General features: G+C 54.9%; 8 protein-coding genes across 8 annotated transcripts; 4 read left to right on the forward strand and 4 right to left on the reverse strand.

Annotated features, from left to right (window-relative positions):
- Positions 1-3: 3 nt before the first annotated feature.
- CAOG_00619 (serine/threonine protein kinase lats) lies at positions 4-4,295 on the reverse strand. Its single transcript, XM_004365433.2, has one exon. It carries the CDS (start codon positions 3,771-3,773, stop codon positions 156-158), a length of 3,618 nt encoding a protein of 1,205 aa, XP_004365490.1. The 5' UTR covers positions 3,774-4,295; the 3' UTR covers positions 4-155.
- A 1,712-nt stretch (positions 4,296-6,007) lies between these two features.
- Positions 6,008-6,772, forward strand: CAOG_00620 (polyubiquitin 5). The gene has a single exon (XM_004365434.1). It carries the CDS (start codon positions 6,025-6,027, stop codon positions 6,709-6,711), a length of 687 nt encoding a protein of 228 aa, XP_004365491.1. The 5' UTR covers positions 6,008-6,024; the 3' UTR covers positions 6,712-6,772.
- Positions 6,773-6,846: 74 nt separating this feature from the next.
- Positions 6,847-8,549, reverse strand: CAOG_00621 (hypothetical protein). Its single transcript, XM_004365435.2, has 3 exons — positions 8,424-8,549; positions 7,456-8,076; positions 6,847-7,238 (listed from the first exon to the last, which is right to left on the reverse strand). Exons 1-3 carry the CDS (start codon positions 8,533-8,535, stop codon positions 6,880-6,882), a joined length of 1,092 nt encoding a protein of 363 aa, XP_004365492.1. The 5' UTR covers positions 8,536-8,549; the 3' UTR covers positions 6,847-6,879.
- A 181-nt stretch (positions 8,550-8,730) lies between these two features.
- Positions 8,731-9,470, forward strand: CAOG_00622 (hypothetical protein; the record flags this gene model as incomplete). The annotated part of the gene is made up of 3 exons (XM_004365436.1): positions 8,731-8,889; positions 9,065-9,139; positions 9,234-9,470. The coding sequence occupies 3 exons, from the start codon at positions 8,731-8,733 to the stop codon at positions 9,468-9,470; spliced, it is 471 nt and encodes a 156-aa protein (XP_004365493.1).
- An 86-nt stretch (positions 9,471-9,556) lies between these two features.
- Positions 9,557-11,172, reverse strand: CAOG_00623 (hypothetical protein). The gene is made up of 5 exons (XM_004365437.2): positions 11,045-11,172; positions 10,883-10,969; positions 10,103-10,235; positions 9,894-9,971; positions 9,557-9,796 (listed from the first exon to the last, which is right to left on the reverse strand). Exons 1-5 carry the CDS (start codon positions 11,045-11,047, stop codon positions 9,717-9,719), a joined length of 381 nt encoding a protein of 126 aa, XP_004365494.2. The 5' UTR covers positions 11,048-11,172; the 3' UTR covers positions 9,557-9,716.
- A 433-nt stretch (positions 11,173-11,605) lies between these two features.
- On the forward strand, positions 11,606-12,925 carry CAOG_00624 (40S ribosomal S14). The gene is made up of 2 exons (XM_004365438.2): positions 11,606-11,626; positions 12,242-12,925. The coding sequence occupies exon 2, from the start codon at positions 12,249-12,251 to the stop codon at positions 12,720-12,722; it is 474 nt and encodes a 157-aa protein (XP_004365495.1). The 5' UTR covers positions 11,606-11,626; positions 12,242-12,248; the 3' UTR covers positions 12,723-12,925.
- A 61-nt stretch (positions 12,926-12,986) lies between these two features.
- CAOG_00625 (hypothetical protein) lies at positions 12,987-15,035 on the reverse strand (the record flags this gene model as incomplete). Its single annotated transcript, XM_004365439.2, has 5 exons — positions 12,987-13,174; positions 13,260-13,579; positions 13,694-13,836; positions 13,942-14,319; positions 14,403-15,035. The coding sequence occupies 5 exons, from the start codon at positions 15,033-15,035 to the stop codon at positions 12,987-12,989; spliced, it is 1,662 nt and encodes a 553-aa protein (XP_004365496.2).
- A 223-nt stretch (positions 15,036-15,258) lies between these two features.
- Positions 15,259-17,343, forward strand: CAOG_00626 (hypothetical protein). The gene is made up of 4 exons (XM_004365440.2): positions 15,259-15,340; positions 15,433-15,792; positions 15,944-16,420; positions 16,613-17,343. Exons 1-4 carry the CDS (start codon positions 15,272-15,274, stop codon positions 17,216-17,218), a joined length of 1,512 nt encoding a protein of 503 aa, XP_004365497.2. The 5' UTR covers positions 15,259-15,271; the 3' UTR covers positions 17,219-17,343.
- Positions 17,344-17,346: the final 3 nt, after the last annotated feature.

Genomic DNA, 17,346 nt, shown 5'->3' on the forward strand with positions numbered 1-17,346 from the left:
TTCTATCTCTGTTGTTTTTTGAAAGTAAAGGAAAGGAGCGAGAGACAAGAGGGGAATGCAAGTGCACGGCTGGCAGGTTGTCTGAAAAAACAATATATTAGCATTGACCAGCGTCAACTGGAGGGTGGGAGGTGGCGCTTTTTTTTTTTTTTTTTCTATCGGCGGGCATCAGGCGCAGGTTGGAGGGTGCTGCTTTTGCCCCCGCGGCTTGAGCGACTGCTCGAGCTGGAAGGAGCGGCGTTTTGGCTTGGTCTCGCACCGCCTGGAAGAGTGCTGCTACGAGTTCCATTGGCACTGCGACTGTCGCCTTGAGCTGATGCGCGTTGTTGCGGAGCGTTGGCGGTACTGTTGCTGCTGTTGTTATTCGTGCTGCTGCTGCTGCTGTTGCTGTTGTTGTTGTTGTTACTGCTGTTGTTGTTATTGTTGTTGAGCGTCCAGAAGCGACGGAAGGTAAACTCAACAAAAGCGTGATGCGCGCGCGGATTGGCCATGAGCTCTCGAACCTCACCAGGATTTTGCTGAGAAACATGAAGCGCTTGCGGCAAATCATCAAAGTTGCTGGTATCCTCCTCGGTCCGCACGTCGGGGACAAACGGGGCAGGCAACGTGTGCAAATCGGCTGACCAGTCGATCGAGGCAAAAAATGGGTGCATTTTAATGTGCTCGACCGTCTCCCGGCCGAGACGATCGGAGGATTCACAGCAGAGCCGGGAGATGAGGTCTTTGGACTCGCGCGAAATCTTTGCCCGCGGGGGGATTTGCAACGTCGCACGCCAGTTGAGAACCTTGCGTTTGGTTTCCGCAGAGGTTTGCGAGCAAAACGGGGCGTAGCCCATCAGCATTTCGAACAAGATGATTCCCATCGACCACCAGTCGCACTCTTTGCCGTAGCCTGTGCGCTGCAGAATTTCTGGCGCGATATAGTTGGGCGTTCCGACGAGCGAATGCGCCTGCGATCGTAGTCGCCTCATTTGCTCCTGGCGTTCAGTGAGCCCTGTTGGCGTGCCTGGGGCGCTGGCATCATTCTGCGCAGCCGCAGCCAAGGCACCGCCATGGGTTGCTGGTGGACTGCTGGGCGCGGGTGAAACCGACGGCGGTGAAGAGGCGCCGTTCGCAAGGGACGCGGCAATGGCCGCGGACGCGCTGACGGTGGCTGCATCGGGCTCCTTGTAATAGGCCGAGTCGTGCGTTGAACGGAAGCCGGTGCTCAGGCCAAAATCGGTCAGCTTGATGTGACCGCGACGGTCGATGAGAATGTTGTCGGGCTTGATGTCGCGGTGCGAAAACCCCATCTTGTGCACAGAATCGATGGCCATGACCATTTCAGCAATGTAAAATCGCGACATGTCTTCCGAGAAGGTGTTGAGCTTCATGAGCAACGACATCATGTCACCCCCAGGAACATACTCCATCACAAGGTAGAGCTTTGTTTCGTCCTGGAACGAGTAGAAGAGCTTGACGACCCACTCATTGTCGGCCTCGGCGAGAATGTCACGTTCGGCCTTGACGTGGGCCAGCTGGTGCTTGCGCAGCACATCCGCTTTACGAAGCGTCTTCATTGCGTAGACATGGGCATCGTCGACCTTGCGAACGAGGGTAACCTCTCCGAAAGCGCCGACTCCGATCTTCTTGACGGTCGTGAACATGGACTTGTCCAGCTTGACGCGTTTGAGTCGGATGTACTCTGATTCCTTCATGCGGAGGATGCGACGCAACTGGGTCTTTTGAACATCGGTCAGGTCCATCTTGGCCATCTCAATCTCGAGCTGGTCTCGCCGTTTGTTGCGCTCGTAGCACGCCTTCATCAGGTTTTCAAAGTGCTGCTCAATGTAAAACTTGACGACAGAGGCCTTTTCCAGGATGCGGGCCGGCACAGGAACGTTTTCATTTTCAGCAGCAACTGTCGCGGCATCTGGGACGTGGTGACCAGCAACAGCAGCAGCAGCAGCAGCAGTCGGAGGTGGGGAGACGGGCTGCGTCGAAGCGACAATTCCTGCCGCCGCGGCCGCCGCCGCAGCAGCAGCAGCCGCAGCAGTGATTGGAGGCAAATCGGCGGAACTCGGTGCAGGTGACCCATCTGTTGGTGCATCCTCGATGCTGCGCGCGCGGACTGAATTGAGAAGGGGAGGATCGCGGTTGATGGCGACACGGTACTCGGGCAGACGCTTGGTGTTGGAAACACGAACTGGAGGGGGCGATGACGAATCTGCAAGTCGATCGTTGAGTGATGCAATGACCACCGTGTCGCGGCGTGGGGATGCAGGCTGAGCTTGCTGGGGCTGGGCGTGGTGCAGGGGCCCAACGTCATGCGCATGCCCGTCTCCATCGGTGGCGGCTGGCGATGGCACCGCGCCACCATCACCCGACTGAGGATCTCGCTCGTAAGTTTTGATGGACGCTCGAATGGTGTCAAGTCGGCGCGACGAGAGGGAGGCAGCGGCGGGCGACCCCGCCACAACAGCGCCGCCGAGATGGGAGGTTGAGGATGTAACGCCACCCAGCGTGAGAACGGGCAAGTTGGTTTCAGACATTGGCGTCGTGGAGGACGGTCGGCTTGACGGAGATGCGAGGGGTGAGGCGGAGGCGGGTTGGGACCAAGCTTCTGGATTGTACAGTGGTGGTGGTGGTTGCTGCTGTTGCTGTTGCTGTTGCTGGTGTTGTGACTGTTGCTGTTGCCGTTGTTGTTGCTGCTGCTGTTGTTGCTGCTGGAGCCGACGTTCGTCTTGCTGGTGTTGTGCAGACAAGGAGGCGGCGGCGGATGCAATGTTTGCACTGCTCTTTGCAGCAACCACAGCGCGTTGAGCGGCTATGGCAGCATCGATACTGTTAATGCTAGTTGGAAGGTGTGGCGTGGTAGTGTTGGGGAGCGGACTGCTGCTGATACCAGCTCTGCTGCTTCCGAGCAAGTTTTGCGCAGGGTGTTGTTTGTGGCTTGCACGCGCAGCAGCAGTATGGTGGTCAGGGGTGTTGACCGTGGCTCCGGCGGCATCAAATCCTGGCACGTACTGCATCTGCGACACGTGTAGGTCGGACGGCATCCCGGGCGAGGTCACGGATGTCGTCGCCGGGAAGGGCACATTCATGCCATGTATTGGGGAGACATGCTGGTAAAGCGGGGACGACGTCGAAACGCTGCCATAGAGTGCAGAAGAATAATGCACACCGCCTTGGTGTGGCATTGGCGCGGCGTGGTCGGCTACGGATGGGGTAAACGACCGTGGAGAAAGTGGTGCACCAGCGCGCTGCGGGGTCACGGACTGTGGCAGCGATAGCGGATGTGCCTGTGTCTGTGCAAACGACATGGATGGCAAAGCAGAAACTGCGGCAGCAGCAGCAGCAGCAGCAGCAGCAGCAGCAGCAGCAGCATTGGACGGTGCGAGCGCGTGTCCCTGCGGTGCGGGCGATGCGGATGCGGATGCGGTTGTGGTTGTGCGGTTCGGAGTCATTGGGCCCTCGGTGCTGCTGCCGCTGTTGCTGCCTGCGCCGGCCTGGCCCTGTTGGAGCAGCAGTCCCTGGCTACTGCCGACGATGGGCGAGTCGACACGGAGTGGGTCGAGGCTCATTCGGATGCGCTCGATCGCGACTTGGTATTGCGGCAGCTGAGCAAACTGCGGTGGGAAGCTACCATGTTGCTGCTGCTGTGCCACTGGAGACGGCGACTGCTGCTGATGATGCTGTTGTTGTTGTTGTTGCTGCTGCTGTTGTTGTTGTTGTTGTTGTTGCTGCTGCTGCTGATGGTGCTGAGAGTAGGGCGGCGCCGGGGTTGCGTACATGGCTGCGAGGGAAATCTTTTGTTCTCTTTGCCGTCGGTCGGCTCAACTGGTTCTGGACTCGTGATGCGGCTGCTATCCGAGCGTACTGCCAAGTGGCTTGTCTATGACGTGACCTTGCCCTTGTTGTTGGCTGGGTTGATTGGGTGGGGGACGCGTGAAGTCGCTTCGTCGGTTCTATCGCGAGTATTCCAGCCCGACTCGCAAGCGTTTGTTTGTAGGCTGCTGTTCGAAGCCAGCTCGTTGATGCGGGAATGAAACAACCAGAAGCAGCAGCGCGAGTCACTTGCGTCTCGAGAGTGAGAGAGTGTGCGTGAGACAGGGAGAGCGAGAGAGAGAGAAAGGGGAAATGACGCAGCAGGAGGCAGCCAACCCAGCGCTGCACACCAGCGGAAGCAAACGCGCACAGGGACGAAAAGCGCGTCGAAAGTGTGTGTGTGTGTGTGCACAAGTCCTGTTGAATGGAAGAACGAAGCAGACGAGGGTAGAGAGAGGAGATTTTGGTGGAACAAGCGATTCTCAGCCAAAAGCCCCGAAAAAAAAAAAAAAAAAAAAAAAAAAAAGGAATGAGGAAAGGCGTGAAAAAAAAAAAAAAAAAAAAAAAAAACAATCAATCAAAATCAAAGGCTAAAAGAAGCAGCAACAGCCGCGAGCGGTTTTGAAGCGGAACAAAAACAAGCTGGAAAACAACAAAAACAAGTCAGCTCTCGCTGAGGGGGGAGAGATGGGGATGGCGTAGGCGAGATGCAGGAATGGGATTGAAATAAAAAGGGGCAGATCGAAGATCAGCCTTCAAAAGGGCATGAATTATTAAAACTTGCTCCCATTTCGTGTCGGTTTGACTGGCCTTCGGACAAGAGCGATCGGTTTGCGAGTGGGTGCGTGTGTGCGTGTGTCTCTCTATGGACAACAGCACAGCACCCGATGGCGGCAGAAAACAGGTCCCCCAACCTCAAAAGCGTACTGTAAAGTAGGCCGTCTCGGCTGACACAAGCCCCGCTCGAAATCGACTTGACAGGTTGTCAAGAGCAACACCTTAAAAGTTTCACCACGTTGCCTGCATTCCAACTCACCGTCGCATCCTGCATGGTACAGCGTTACGACGACAGGAGATCAGGAGGGCGGCACTTCTCCAATCAATCAACGAGAGCAGCGAAAGCAACGAACGAAAAGCGAGATGATTGCCGAAGGCGTTCACTTTTAAGCTTTTCTGACTTGCCTCGAGACAGCATCATTTCACCTCAAGGCAAATAACGGTTTGGGACAGTATGTTGCGATGCGAAGCGCTTTTCATGTTGGATTTACACTGTCAAAATCAAAGCGTGCGTCGAGGCAAACTGTCAAATCAGAAATCCCAACATCCATCCAGCTTCTTGACAGCATTCGTATTTATTTCGCTGGATGGACAAGCTGTTCACATGCTGGGTTGCAGGCAATTTTCACTGTGCACTTGTTTTTCACTGTGCTCATGGCTGCTCAGCATTGAAAAAACCTCAACAACTTTCACGCAAACAAATCGTTCATCTCCTCGAACTCTGTCTCCATGTCATTCCTTCTTCCCTCCTTGCTCGAGAACGACTCGAGTTGGCTTTTCGCCCGAAAGGAGCGTGCCTCGATTCTAAAATTCGCTGTGCTGATGCGCCCTTCCTTTCGCTGTGCAGCTAAAAACGCGCTCCGAGCTTCGCTCACTGACGTAATTGGGCGCCAAAAGAAGGCCTTTTTTTTTGTTTTTTATGATTTTTGTTTTTGGGAAGAAAAAGAACCGGTGACGTGCCTGCTTCTTGTCCTACTGCTCCGCTCCAGCGTCTCCCCCGCCCCTGCCGCGCTGACCCGTGGCACAATGCGCATTCCGACACGTTGTGCTTGGTGGTGCGCGCGTCGCAGACGACCGGACATCGCGCAGTCGCTCAGGACGAGGACGCCGACATCGCGTCATCAAAAGCCCGCGCTTTTTTATTTTTCAATTTTTTTTCGTACTTTCTAGTCTGTTCGGCTGGCTTCTGGCCAGGTTTCCCCGCCTGCTGTGCCGCTGGGCTGGTCGCGCCTGACTCTCGCGGGTAGCACAGGTCATGCTGCGTGTACTTCCGCTGGTGGCGCTGCTGCTGCCACGCCGAAAGTGACGAAATCGTGCAAGCTGACGTTGCGGCGCAGAATGACGATATTCATTATTTTTTTTGCTGGGGGTATTTAAGCAAACGTCCAAATTTGAATCAGATCAGTTTTCTTTTTCAATTTCCGTTGAAACTACACCAAGATGCAAATTTTCGTCAAGACCCTGACCGGCAAGACTATCACTCTCGACGTTGAGTCGTCTGACACTATCGAGAACGTCAAGGCCAAGATCCAGGACAAGGAGGGCATTCCCCCGGACCAACAGCGCCTCATTTTCGCTGGCAAGCAGCTTGAGGATGGTCGCACCCTTTCCGACTACAACATCCAAAAGGAGTCTACCCTCCATCTCGTTCTCCGCCTGCGTGGTGGCATGCAGATTTTCGTCAAGACCCTGACCGGCAAGACCATTACTCTCGACGTTGAGTCTTCGGACACCATTGAGAATGTCAAGGCCAAGATCCAGGACAAGGAGGGCATTCCCCCGGACCAGCAGCGTCTGATTTTCGCTGGCAAGCAGCTCGAGGATGGCCGCACTCTCTCGGACTACAACATCCAGAAGGAGTCGACGCTCCACCTCGTCCTCCGCCTGCGTGGTGGCATGCAGATTTTCGTCAAGACCCTGACCGGCAAGACTATCACTCTCGACGTTGAGTCTTCGGACACCATTGAGAACGTCAAGGCCAAGATCCAGGACAAGGAGGGCATTCCCCCGGACCAGCAGCGTCTCATCTTTGCCGGCAAGCAGCTTGAGGATGGCCGCACTCTCTCGGACTACAACATCCAGAAGGAGTCGACGCTCCACCTCGTTCTCCGCCTGCGTGGTGGCTAAACTTGACGAGTCTTTGAAATTGTCTTTGTCAATAATCTGCTCAATACAGTTTTCACTGTCTCCTCTATCCAAGTGCTTTTCACAACGTTTCTTTACTTTTTTTGAGTTGCTATTCTGATTTGCAGTGTTCTGATATGCCGGGTTGAAGGTGGTGGTGTTTATTCTGGATCAACGCTTCTGAACGAGCTGAACATATTCTGCTTGCTCGGCAGCGCGCCAGTCGTGGCGTGCCTTCGGGACTTGGTGTCCGCGCGAGGACTTCTTGCTCTTGGAGCGTGCCACGCGCGCTTGCCGTGCTCGCTCGAACGAGTCGTACTTGTTGGCGGGGACGATGGTCTTGAGGCCGAGGGTTTTGAGGGTGACAAAGTATCGCTGAACGTCCTGGCGTTGCAGATAGAGCAACATGCGCCGTCGTCGCGCTGCAAGCAGCATCAACGTTCGTCGTGCGCGGTGGTCTTTGCTGCGGCCGATGGTCTTCGAGTTGAGGTGTTGAATTAATTGCTGAATCCGAATGGAGAGCATCGCAACTGTTCAAGCAAAGCACACAACTCATCACAGGTCAGGAAAACACGCCCAATGTTCTCAAAGCAAATCAAAGGCACGCAAACGCATGATTGGCCCCACCCCGAAACCAAAACCAATTCAAACCAATCCAAAAACAAAAAAACCAAAAACAAAACCAAAACTTCACCTCCCCCCTCAAAAAATCCAAATAACAAAACCCGCTCAAAGCTCAAAGCTCACCTTGAACTTCGGCCGACCCGGTATCATGTGTATGACGCTGCAGATCTGCGGCAACTTCGCGCTTGCGGAGGGTCACGACTTCGGTTTGAGTGCCCATGTGAACAGAGAGGGCTTGGGAAAGCGCTGGCGAGCTTCGGACAAAGTCCTCGACTGACTGCGAGCTGACAATGTTGGGCAGCAGGGCAGTCGAGCCTTCTCGGCGCAGACTGACCTTGGTGAGGTCGACGGGATGCTTGGCCTCAAACTCCATCGTGGCGACGTGGTGCTTGAACTTGCCGCCCGTCAGACGGTCGTGCTCCTTGCCAACGACGGGCAGGAACTTGGTTTGCCGATCGGCAGCCGAAAGGGTCTCGGCAACATAACGGGCGGTGGCTGCCCGCTCGTCCGCGTTCGAGTTGGTGGCGGATTCGGCCTCCAACTTGTCCAGCTTGGCCTTCAAGCGGTCAAAGTCGCGCAGGCGTGTCCGGGCCTCTGGCGTCGACAAGCGCGATGACACTGACAGGTCGAGTTCCGGGATGTCTGCACGGTACGCATTCTCAATCTTGGGTGGCGACTTGAGCTTGCGGAGGACGCCTGGTTTCGGCGGCTGCTGCTTGATGCGCGGGCGATACGTGCCTCCAACTGCCAAGCCAGACATGTACACAAAAAGCCAAACAAGCAGTCAGCGGGGACACAAGCAAAAGGCGGACAAGCGAAAGGGGGAGAAAAGGCGAGATCGCAGCCTCTTTTTCCTTCTAGATAAGAGTCTCCATGTCAAAAGTGCGACCCGTGCTGAACAGCCAGGAATGGCGTGTTGAGCAGCCCTCTCTCCCCGCGTCCCCTTTCTTTCCGTTAGCAGGAGGGGGAAGGCGAGCAGGGGGCCTGCTGGCTGCACAAGACCGCGTGCAAAAAGTACAGGCTCCTTTCCTTCTCTTGCCCTCCTCCCCGCTCTGTGCCTCGACATTCAGGAGCCAAGGCGACGCTCTTACATCGTGCAGGAGGAGCAATTGTACATGCTGATGATGCGACACAGGCCAAGGCGACCCGAGCCGCGACTGCCTTCGGAGCAGCAGCAGCAGTCAGTGAGCCGATTGAAAGCATTCACAAAAGAGAACAATGACTGACTGGAGACTGCCGAATGCTCGCTGTTCTAGCACGAGACACTCTTATGCTGAACACATATTGTCGGATGTTTCTGGATACGGGGATTGTGAGTCTGATAAAGCAAAGTCCATGATCCAGTCTGTTTTTTTGTGTTTTGTTTTTGTGTGTCAAGTTGTGAATTTGGTGCGCACCATGGCGAGCGCTGCATCGTCAGAGGCAGACAAGATGGACTTGTACGGCGATCTCGAGGCACCTGCTCAGCCAAGCAGCTCGACGGCCTCGGTCGGTGAAGCGACGGCAGCCACCAGTAGTAGTAGCAAGCTCGAGTATGGCATGGAAACGTATGCCGAGGTAAACCTTGCCTTGATGCACACGTTTCCTCGTCTCAGCCATGTCGATACCGATGAGAAATGAAGCTTAGGTTGTTGTCAGATGCGGGATCTGCTCTTTCATTCGAGCGATCGCGCTGTGGCTCACAGCCACCAACTCACCCGCCAATTTTGTTCTTGGGCGTGCTTCCTCACAGGTCTACAATCGCGCCGAGGCAGCCCAGCGTGCTCTTGAAGAATTGCGCGCGCGATTCACCGTTGTCGAGAGCGAGGTATGTTCATGCACACATGTTGATTGTCTGTTTGTTGCCTGAGCAAGCTTGCCAACTTCACACGCACACCTTCTCCCGTCCCTTGCGTCCCTAGAACAAAAAGCTTGCTCAGCAAAACACCGCGCTCAAGAAGAACATTTCGTGCTTGTTCAACACGGCCAAGGCGGAGCTCAAACGCCAGACGCTTCAACTCGATCAACAGCAGAAAGACCTGGACGCACACCGGCAAAGACAGCTGGCTCAGCGTCACCGAGCCCCAACACATCCGCCTGCCGCCACATCAGGTGCCTCATCGAGCATTCCACCCCAAGAGGGCGCTCGGCACTCCTAGGTTGGGCCTGACTTTAGCCACAGCGAACTATTCAATCCGCACAATCGGAGCAACCACAAATTTTTCGCAAGTCTTGCGGCGTCTGATTCTGGAGGAATGCTTCTATTCAATTGACAAGACACTAAATCAGCAGCGACACAAGATTACTCGCGATCAGCGATTTAAAAAAAAACAAAAAAACAAACGAAAGCAAAAGAAAAATCAGAGCGCTTGGTTTTCTTTCCACGCTTGCGCGGCGCAAGTGGATCATGCGCTTCCATACATCAAGCTGCTGACCACGGTAAAGCACCACATTGACTCGTTCTCCCATCGCATTGTTTGGTTTTCTGCAAGTCGAACGCAAAAAACCCAAAACAAATCAAAATTCCGAGCCAAAGCTTCAATCATACAATCAACCGTCGCGCGCGCTCCCAACATGCTTACCGTCCGTCTCCTTGTCGTACAAGCATCCACTAGAAATGTGCGATCCAGCGTTTCGCTTCTGAATCAAAATGGCAGTTACTGTGGTTGTTGCAAATACATGTTGAGTGATTTGGCATGTCACGATCGCCACAACAAGCATCAAAGCGTTCGCCAGCCATTGGATGGCAACAAAGCAGCAGCAAGGAATCATGGTCCAATGTCGTACGTACCGGAAAACTTGTACGGCAGGTGAGGGCCCACAAGCGCGTTAAGTTTGGTGAGCATTCGCTCAACAATGTCGGCAGACCACTGGTCGGCCTTGGATGGCTCGTACTGCATTCCACCCAGCACGGACTGCACAACCTGTTGGTCATGTCCAAAAGGAGGATTCAGTGAGCCACGCACAAACCGTCATAACTGGAGCAGAATGTGTTGGAGAGCGTGATCAGGATTCGCATTCCCCCCCCCCCATACACACTTCTCCCATGAGGGCCCCTTCCGCGTCTGCTCATCACAGCACCGCGCAACTTGTTTTCCACACTTGGCGATTGCAGAGATGAGCTCAACACCGCAAGACAGACGAGGCATGTCGGGACTAATTCCAGAAGCTTGGCGACGCCTCATCGACAGGCCGCATGTTGGTCCCCCTGTCCTCCCTGCCCTCCACCGCTTGCGCACACAGGCACAGGCACTCGTTCACATACAACGCGTTCAACCCACCAAGGACAGAGCGATTGTCCAGCTGCACAGCAGCCAGAGGAAGCGCAACTTTTTTTTTTTTTTTTTTTTTTTGCTGTTTTGTTGTTCGACAGTTTGCTGTTCCTGTTCCTCTTCCAGCACCCAACACGGGTGATCAAAAGCGACACCACTTGCCACTCAGACTGCAACAAACACGACTGCGCGGGGGCGGGGCTGGCAGGGCTCGGTGCCATACGTCTGGTTGGAAGAAGGGGGTTGATGTTTGCGAAGGCTTTCAGCTGGCTTGTTGCTCCCCAGTCACGAACGTTTACCTCTTTCGACAGCCGGGGCAGATCGGCCAGCAGCTTTGCGGCTTCTACTGACTTGCTTGCGTTCTCAGGCTTGGCAGCTGCGGCAGACTGATGGAGCGGGCATACGAACGCGGTTGTCAGATTTGGGTTGCGTTTTAGCGATTCAGACGTGAAATTTCTTACCATGAAACAAAGAAACCGTGTTTCGAGGTGGAGTGACCTGCACGAAAAATACACTGCAACGACACAATGCTGGGGGTAATCGAGGTCCTGCACTCGTCAAATCGCGCGAAGCAACGAGGGAAAGAGCAAAAGGGGGGGGGGAAGAGAGTGAGAGGCAACCAATTTGATTGGAGTCGATTCCGAAATCATCGCAAATCCAGACCGGCAACGACCAGGCCAGCGGTGCATTCATATTTCATGGAGGGCATTGTAGGAAGTATACCGAGGAATATGCGAGCGGGACGTACGGACGTCAGCCCTGCTGTCCCAGGATCACGACTCTGAGCTTGTTTGCATTGCCATTGCTGTTCGTCCTCTCCGTCGCGTCTGATCGTCCACGCAAAATCAGATTTTGAGCCGAATACTCAATGCAATAGTTTACAATAAAACCGAGCTCTTGCCAAGTCGACCTTTTCATCCATTGTGCCGATAAAACCTCGATCGAAGAGTACAATGAAGAAGAAAATCGAAAAAAAAAATACAAAATAAAAAAATCCACATTCGGTTTCTCGACGCAACTTTGTTCGCTCTCTCTTTTTACTTGTGCGTTTGTCATCCTGCGCCCGACCCACGTCCCCCTTCGCGAATCTGTTGAACAATCATATGCCGAGCACGATTGAGTGGCGCGAGGGTGGGGCAGCAATGGAGCATCACGTCGTACGGCCTCGGCAAAGTTGGAGGAAGAGTTGAGCGGTTGTCGTTCGGCTTGGTGCTGTGGGCTCCGTTTTTTTGCAGCTGGAGCGGCTCTGTCGGTCGCCACGACTCTCTGGTCGCCCTTTCACGGTTTCGGCATGGCTGGGGTGCGACTCTGGGGGCCCGTGCACAGGCGCCACAGGCTGGTCCTGGCCTGCGGATTGCTGGAGCAGACGAAAGCGCTTTTTTTGTTGCATTTTCTGTTTGATTTCATGGCCGTCCGTCCCCTTCAACCGTGGGTCCTCGGCATTGTGCGGCGCTGTGCACGCTAGGCGTATGTTGCGAGGGGATGCTGGGGCCACGAGAGGAGCGACTCTGAGGCGCCCGTTTACAGCTGTGTTGAAAGCTCTTTGCTTTTTTTTTTTTTTTTTTGTCCAACCCATATGCCCGTTTCTTTTCCACTCACTTGCGCTTCTCTCTCTCTCGCTCGCTCTTGCTGTCGCCGTCGCGTGCCGAAATCAACAGATCCACAATGTCTGGTGCTGCTAAGGCTTCCAAGGCTGCGGCCAAGCTCCTCAAGAAGGAGGAGAACGTCAACCTCGGCCCCCAGGTCCGCGAGGGCGAGCTCGTTTTCGGCGTCGCACACATCTATGCCTCGTTCAACGACACCTTCGTGCACGTTACCGATCTGTCTGGCCGCGAAACCATCGTCCGCGTCACTGGCGGCATGAAGGTCAAGGCTGACCGCGATGAGTCCTCCCCCTACGCTGCTATGCTCGCCGCTCAGGACGTCGCTGCCCGCTGCAAGGAGCTCGGCGTCACTGCCCTTCACATCAAGCTCCGGGCTACCGGTGGCAACGGCACCAAGACCCCCGGCCCTGGCGCACAATCGGCCCTCCGCGCTCTTGCCCGCGCTGGCATGAAGCTTGGCCGCATTGAGGATGTTACCCCCATCCCCACAGACAGCACCCGTCGCAAGGGTGGTCGCCGTGGTCGCCGTCTGTAAACCGCGAGTGGGAGCCCTCCCTTCTCTCACTCTGGTTTTGCAGGTGTTTGCCTCGGTTTTTTGTTTTCTTCGCCCTCCGCCCCACTCCACTTCTGCAGCATGTTCCGGGTTTTGCTGTCGATATGTTCCCGCCCTCACGATATGACGTTGTTTTGTTGAAAAGCCAACAAGTTGGAAGACAAATACAATGTTTTCAATCTTTATTTTCAATCCTTGTCGGTTTTTTTGAACGATTTTTTTTTTGGACCAACACCGCGACGGCCATTATTGTAGTGTGCACGAAGGAGCAGTGTCCTGGCTTAGTGATCGAGCATACTCGTCTGCAACATGTCGCCGAATAGTGTTGAGCTCGACTCGCGAGACTTGGAGCGCGTTGAGCAATCTGTCCAAAGGCTCGTCCTCTGACGGGACGGCTTGAACTTGCTCATGTCTCATTCTCGTCGATTCGGGGTCTGTTCGAGGCGGAGAAAAACAAACAAAAATGGTGAGTGAGATTGCGCATTCGTTTGACTCAACGAGATGAGAGGTGAAACGCACCATTCAACGCCAACAATAAACCGGCAGCTGGAGCTTGTCCCTTTGTTATGCTGCTGCAGACTTGGAGCAAGGAGCGGAGATCGCGAATGCATTCGGCTGCGCCATCGCGAGTGCGCCGACGGTTGTGAATCTCGTCCACAATGTTGCGATCAATGATTTGCTCCAGATCTTCGATCGAAATGAGAGACGTCACATTGAAACCGGGAGGCAAGGGTGCTGCAAAGCGCTCGACAAGTGCTGCCCGGAGCTGTGCATTGCGTTGTTGCAGGTCGAGGGCAATCTTTGACAGGCGAATGTTTTCGAGCTGCTCTGCTTTTTCACTACCAAGAGGGGGGGGGGTTTGTCACAGTGCCAGCGTGTGAGTTGGAAGAGAGGTCCATTACGGTGTTTTTTTTTTCTCACAAGTGTCCCTTCAATACAAAAATGGCACCTACCGTGCTAGCAGGTCTTCGAGTTGAAACACTTTCGATTGTGCATCGTCCCGCTCCTGATGGAGTTGAGCGAGCTGTCTTCGAAGGTGTTCCATTTCGTCGTATGCTTGCTCTAGTTGCGCGTGTGCTTGCGTCGCGGAATGGTGCTGCCCCAAGCGTTGAGACGGTGAGGACACAGCACTTTGATGAAGCCGAACAATGCCAAGGCACAAAGCCTCACAAACACGAAAGTCTCATCAACTTGGGCTCACCTGCTCGCGCAACAGCTGCTCCGCTTGCTGACGATCGTGCGATGCGTTGGTAATCACTTCCGCCTGCATGTCTTCCAAGGCGTGGATGCGCTGCAAAAGCTGTGCATGACCACGGTTGAAACTACGTTCGTTTTCTTGATTCTCCTGGTCCAGGAAGGGATGCTGATGAGCAGTATCAAACGTGTTAAAACTAGCCCCGAAGCTTTCGTGCAAGTCGTCCGTCGGGCCGACGGGATGCTGTTGTCGTTTCGCCGAATGCGGAGTGAAAAGCACAGCCTCGCCTCGAGCGTTCGCGGGATCTGGGTGTGTGCCGGGACGTGTCACGGAAGAATTTAGCGGTATTCTTGGCGTGTGAAAATCAGTGCGAGGTTTGGGAGGCTTCAATATCAAGCAGCAAAAAAATAAAATAAAAAAAAAAATCAGCAAAACAGCAAGAAAACGTCGAACGAAGAATGCCATACCTGTGGTGTTTCGGAAGCATGTGCCTGGTTGGCGAAAACAGGGGCCGGAGTGGGAGGATTGTCTAATTGTGCTGTACTTGTTGTACTTGCAGTCCTTGCAGCCCTTGCTGTGCTGGGGTGTGGTGTTGCGACCGGATCTGACCTCGTCGACTGCCGGCTACTTGACAACAGATCGTGCACGCGTGCGTCGTCTTGTGCAGTGAACTGGACCTTGCCCGCATGTCTGTGATGTGCATTTGCACCAGCGATCGATCTCGCATCTCCGAGGATGATGCCAAGGTACGTGTCCAGCAGATCGCCCGCTTGCACCAAGTCGTTTTCCCGCGACTGCAAAAGCCGTCTCAGACCCGAGGCCCCGATCTCTGGACTCATTTTCCCAGCGGCCGATGGATTGCGCACATCACGTCGATCCTTTTGCGTTGCAGGGGCCTGGGCTGGTGCTTGGCCTGGTCTGCTTGCTGATCTCGGCGGAGCCGCGCGGTTAGTGTGCGTCAAAGGGTCTTCGCGCCGCCTTTGCCCCTGTGGCTGCGTCTGCCATCCCGCTTCGGCTGCCCGTGGCGTCTGTCGCGATGCCATTGCCGGCGTGTTGCCTGCATACGGCGATGCGGGCATAGGTGGCTGATAGAGCGGCATTATGTTGAAAAGTCGAAACGAAACGAAATGAACGCGGAATTTGAAACGGTTTCAAACTGAAAAATGGATGAAATCGAAAAAAAAAACCGCCAATAAAATGCAATAATTCGAGACTGAGGCGGGGTTTGTTTCCGTTTTACGACATCTGCACAGAATAAGACCAATAGATTTGCAAGTAGTATTAACTCAGAAGAGAAGAGGAACAAGTCAGTCTCTCTGTTTTGCTTGCTTTCCAAATGGTGCAGCAGTGTCGTTACTTTGCAGCAGGCAACTGCCGAAATGGCGCCAATTGCACATTCAGCCATGTAAGCATGATGAACACGTTCACGAAAACAAACAAATGCGTGCGTGCTGCGTTTGACGACTGACTGGACCGCTGACTTGACGTGCAATGCAGGGTGCTGCTGGTCCGCCTGCGTCCATGTCGCGTGGCGGCGGCGGCGGCGGCGGCGGCGGCTTTGGGCGCGGCGGGGCCACTGGCCGTGGCGGAGGCTTTGCACCGCGAGGTGGGCATGCTGGCATGGCGACTGGCGCGGGCGGCTTTGGAATGGCTACGGGCGGCAGTGGAGGCGGCTATGGTCGAGGCGGCGGCGGCGGTGGCTACGCAGCTCATGGCGCTCCCAACACTGGCTACCGTGGGGCACCCGCAAACACAGGCTTCGGGTTCCAGTCCAACACGGGCGGCATGGGACGCGGCGGCGGCGGCGGCGGCGGCGGAGGAAACACACGAGGCGGCGCTGCTCAGACGGGTTGGTCGGTAAGTTGGCACCTTTCGTTTTGCCGTCGTTCAACCAAACAATGTCAAAGAATGAACGTCGTGCTGGCAGCATTGGATGCACGCCACTGTGACTGTGCTCAGCTGTGACTGATCATTGGTGTGCCACGATCTGTTTTTCAACTTTATCCAGAACCGAGGCGGATTCTCGCAACCTCAAACAAGCCACATACAACCTGCATCAATGGGCGGCGGCGGCGGATTTGCTCACCAAGGCGCAGGCCGTGGCGGCGGCTTTCAAGGAGCTGGGGGCTTTAACAACACCTCGCGAGGCGGCTCGCGTGGCGGAGGTGGGTTTGCCGCAAACAATGGTCGAGCCCCGGTCGGGACCAGCTCGTTTAATGGCAATCAATCTTTCAATGCTGCGCGAGGCGGCGGCAACAGCCAGCGCGGCGGCTTTGCTGGTGGTGCCAGTGCAGCCAATGCTCGCCAGGCCGAAGAGATCAAACTGGAGACGTTTCACGCCGAATTCCCCCAGCATTGGCCCTTGACTTCGTTTGGTGACCCAAACACACGCTCCACACTGCACGGCGACATTTCGTTTGAAGAATTGCAATGGGACTTGTACGAGTTGCTCGGCACAGGCTCTGCTCAAGCCGCCGACATTCATGTAAGAGCTGGCGAAGTATTTTGGGGCGGGGGTGGTGGTTTGGCGTGTGTCGGAAGATGGGCGGGGAGAAGAAATTGGTTGCTTTTTGTCGTTTTTTCCAGCAGAGCTTTGAAACTTGCCGACCTTTTTGTAAAACTCATCCTCGCCTCGCCTGGTCTCTCTTTGTGTTTGTGTTCTGTCCCCGCTACACAGCGACAACGGCATCAAATCTTACTCGAAGCGGCCAATTTACGGTTGGATCAGCTGCAAGCAAGGGGCCTTGACGCCGAGATTGATGAGCCATGGCTTCTCCCGGAATTTGCTGCGGTGAAGGAGCTGTTTGCAAACTCAACCCTCGCAAACGGAGTCTTCTCGCCTCCCGTCGAGTTTACCAGCGAAGACTCGTCAACTCATGTCGAGTACTTGAGAGCTCTATGGAAGGCCGCCAACGTTGGGTTGTTGCCTCCAGGCCTCGAGCCCGCAGCCGTGCTTGAGCACGTCCAACGAGAAGTTGTGGCGCTTGGATTGGACGTGAGCATACTCGACGCTGGCTTGCTAGCCGCACCCAGCAGTTCTCTTGATGATGGCGGCTTTGGCAGAGGTGGCGCTGCGCCCTTTGCGGCCAGCCAGCCGGTTGCCAAGTCTCTATTCGGTGCGCCAGCGGTGCCCAGCGGCGGCGCCGCGGCTTCTGTCCCAGCGGCGGCAGTTCCTTCTGGCCCGCCCGTTGAGCTCGATCAAGACGAGCTTGATGCGTTCCAAAGTGCCAGCTTTACATTCGGGCACATTCCTGAAACCGCTCCACCACTACCGTTGTGTTAGTGCCATTTTCAGAACAGTTGTCTCTTGATGGGTTTTCAAACAAAAAACAACAAATCCAAGTTGATTTCTCCACTCCAATGAGATGATTTCCTGCAATGTGTCATAATAGTGCAGCACCGCTCCAGCAC

Source organism: Capsaspora owczarzaki, assembly GCF_000151315.2.
Source record: "Capsaspora owczarzaki ATCC 30864 unplaced genomic scaffold supercont2.1, whole genome shotgun sequence".
In the NCBI taxonomy this organism is placed as follows: domain Eukaryota; class Filasterea; order Ministeriida; family Capsasporidae; genus Capsaspora; species Capsaspora owczarzaki.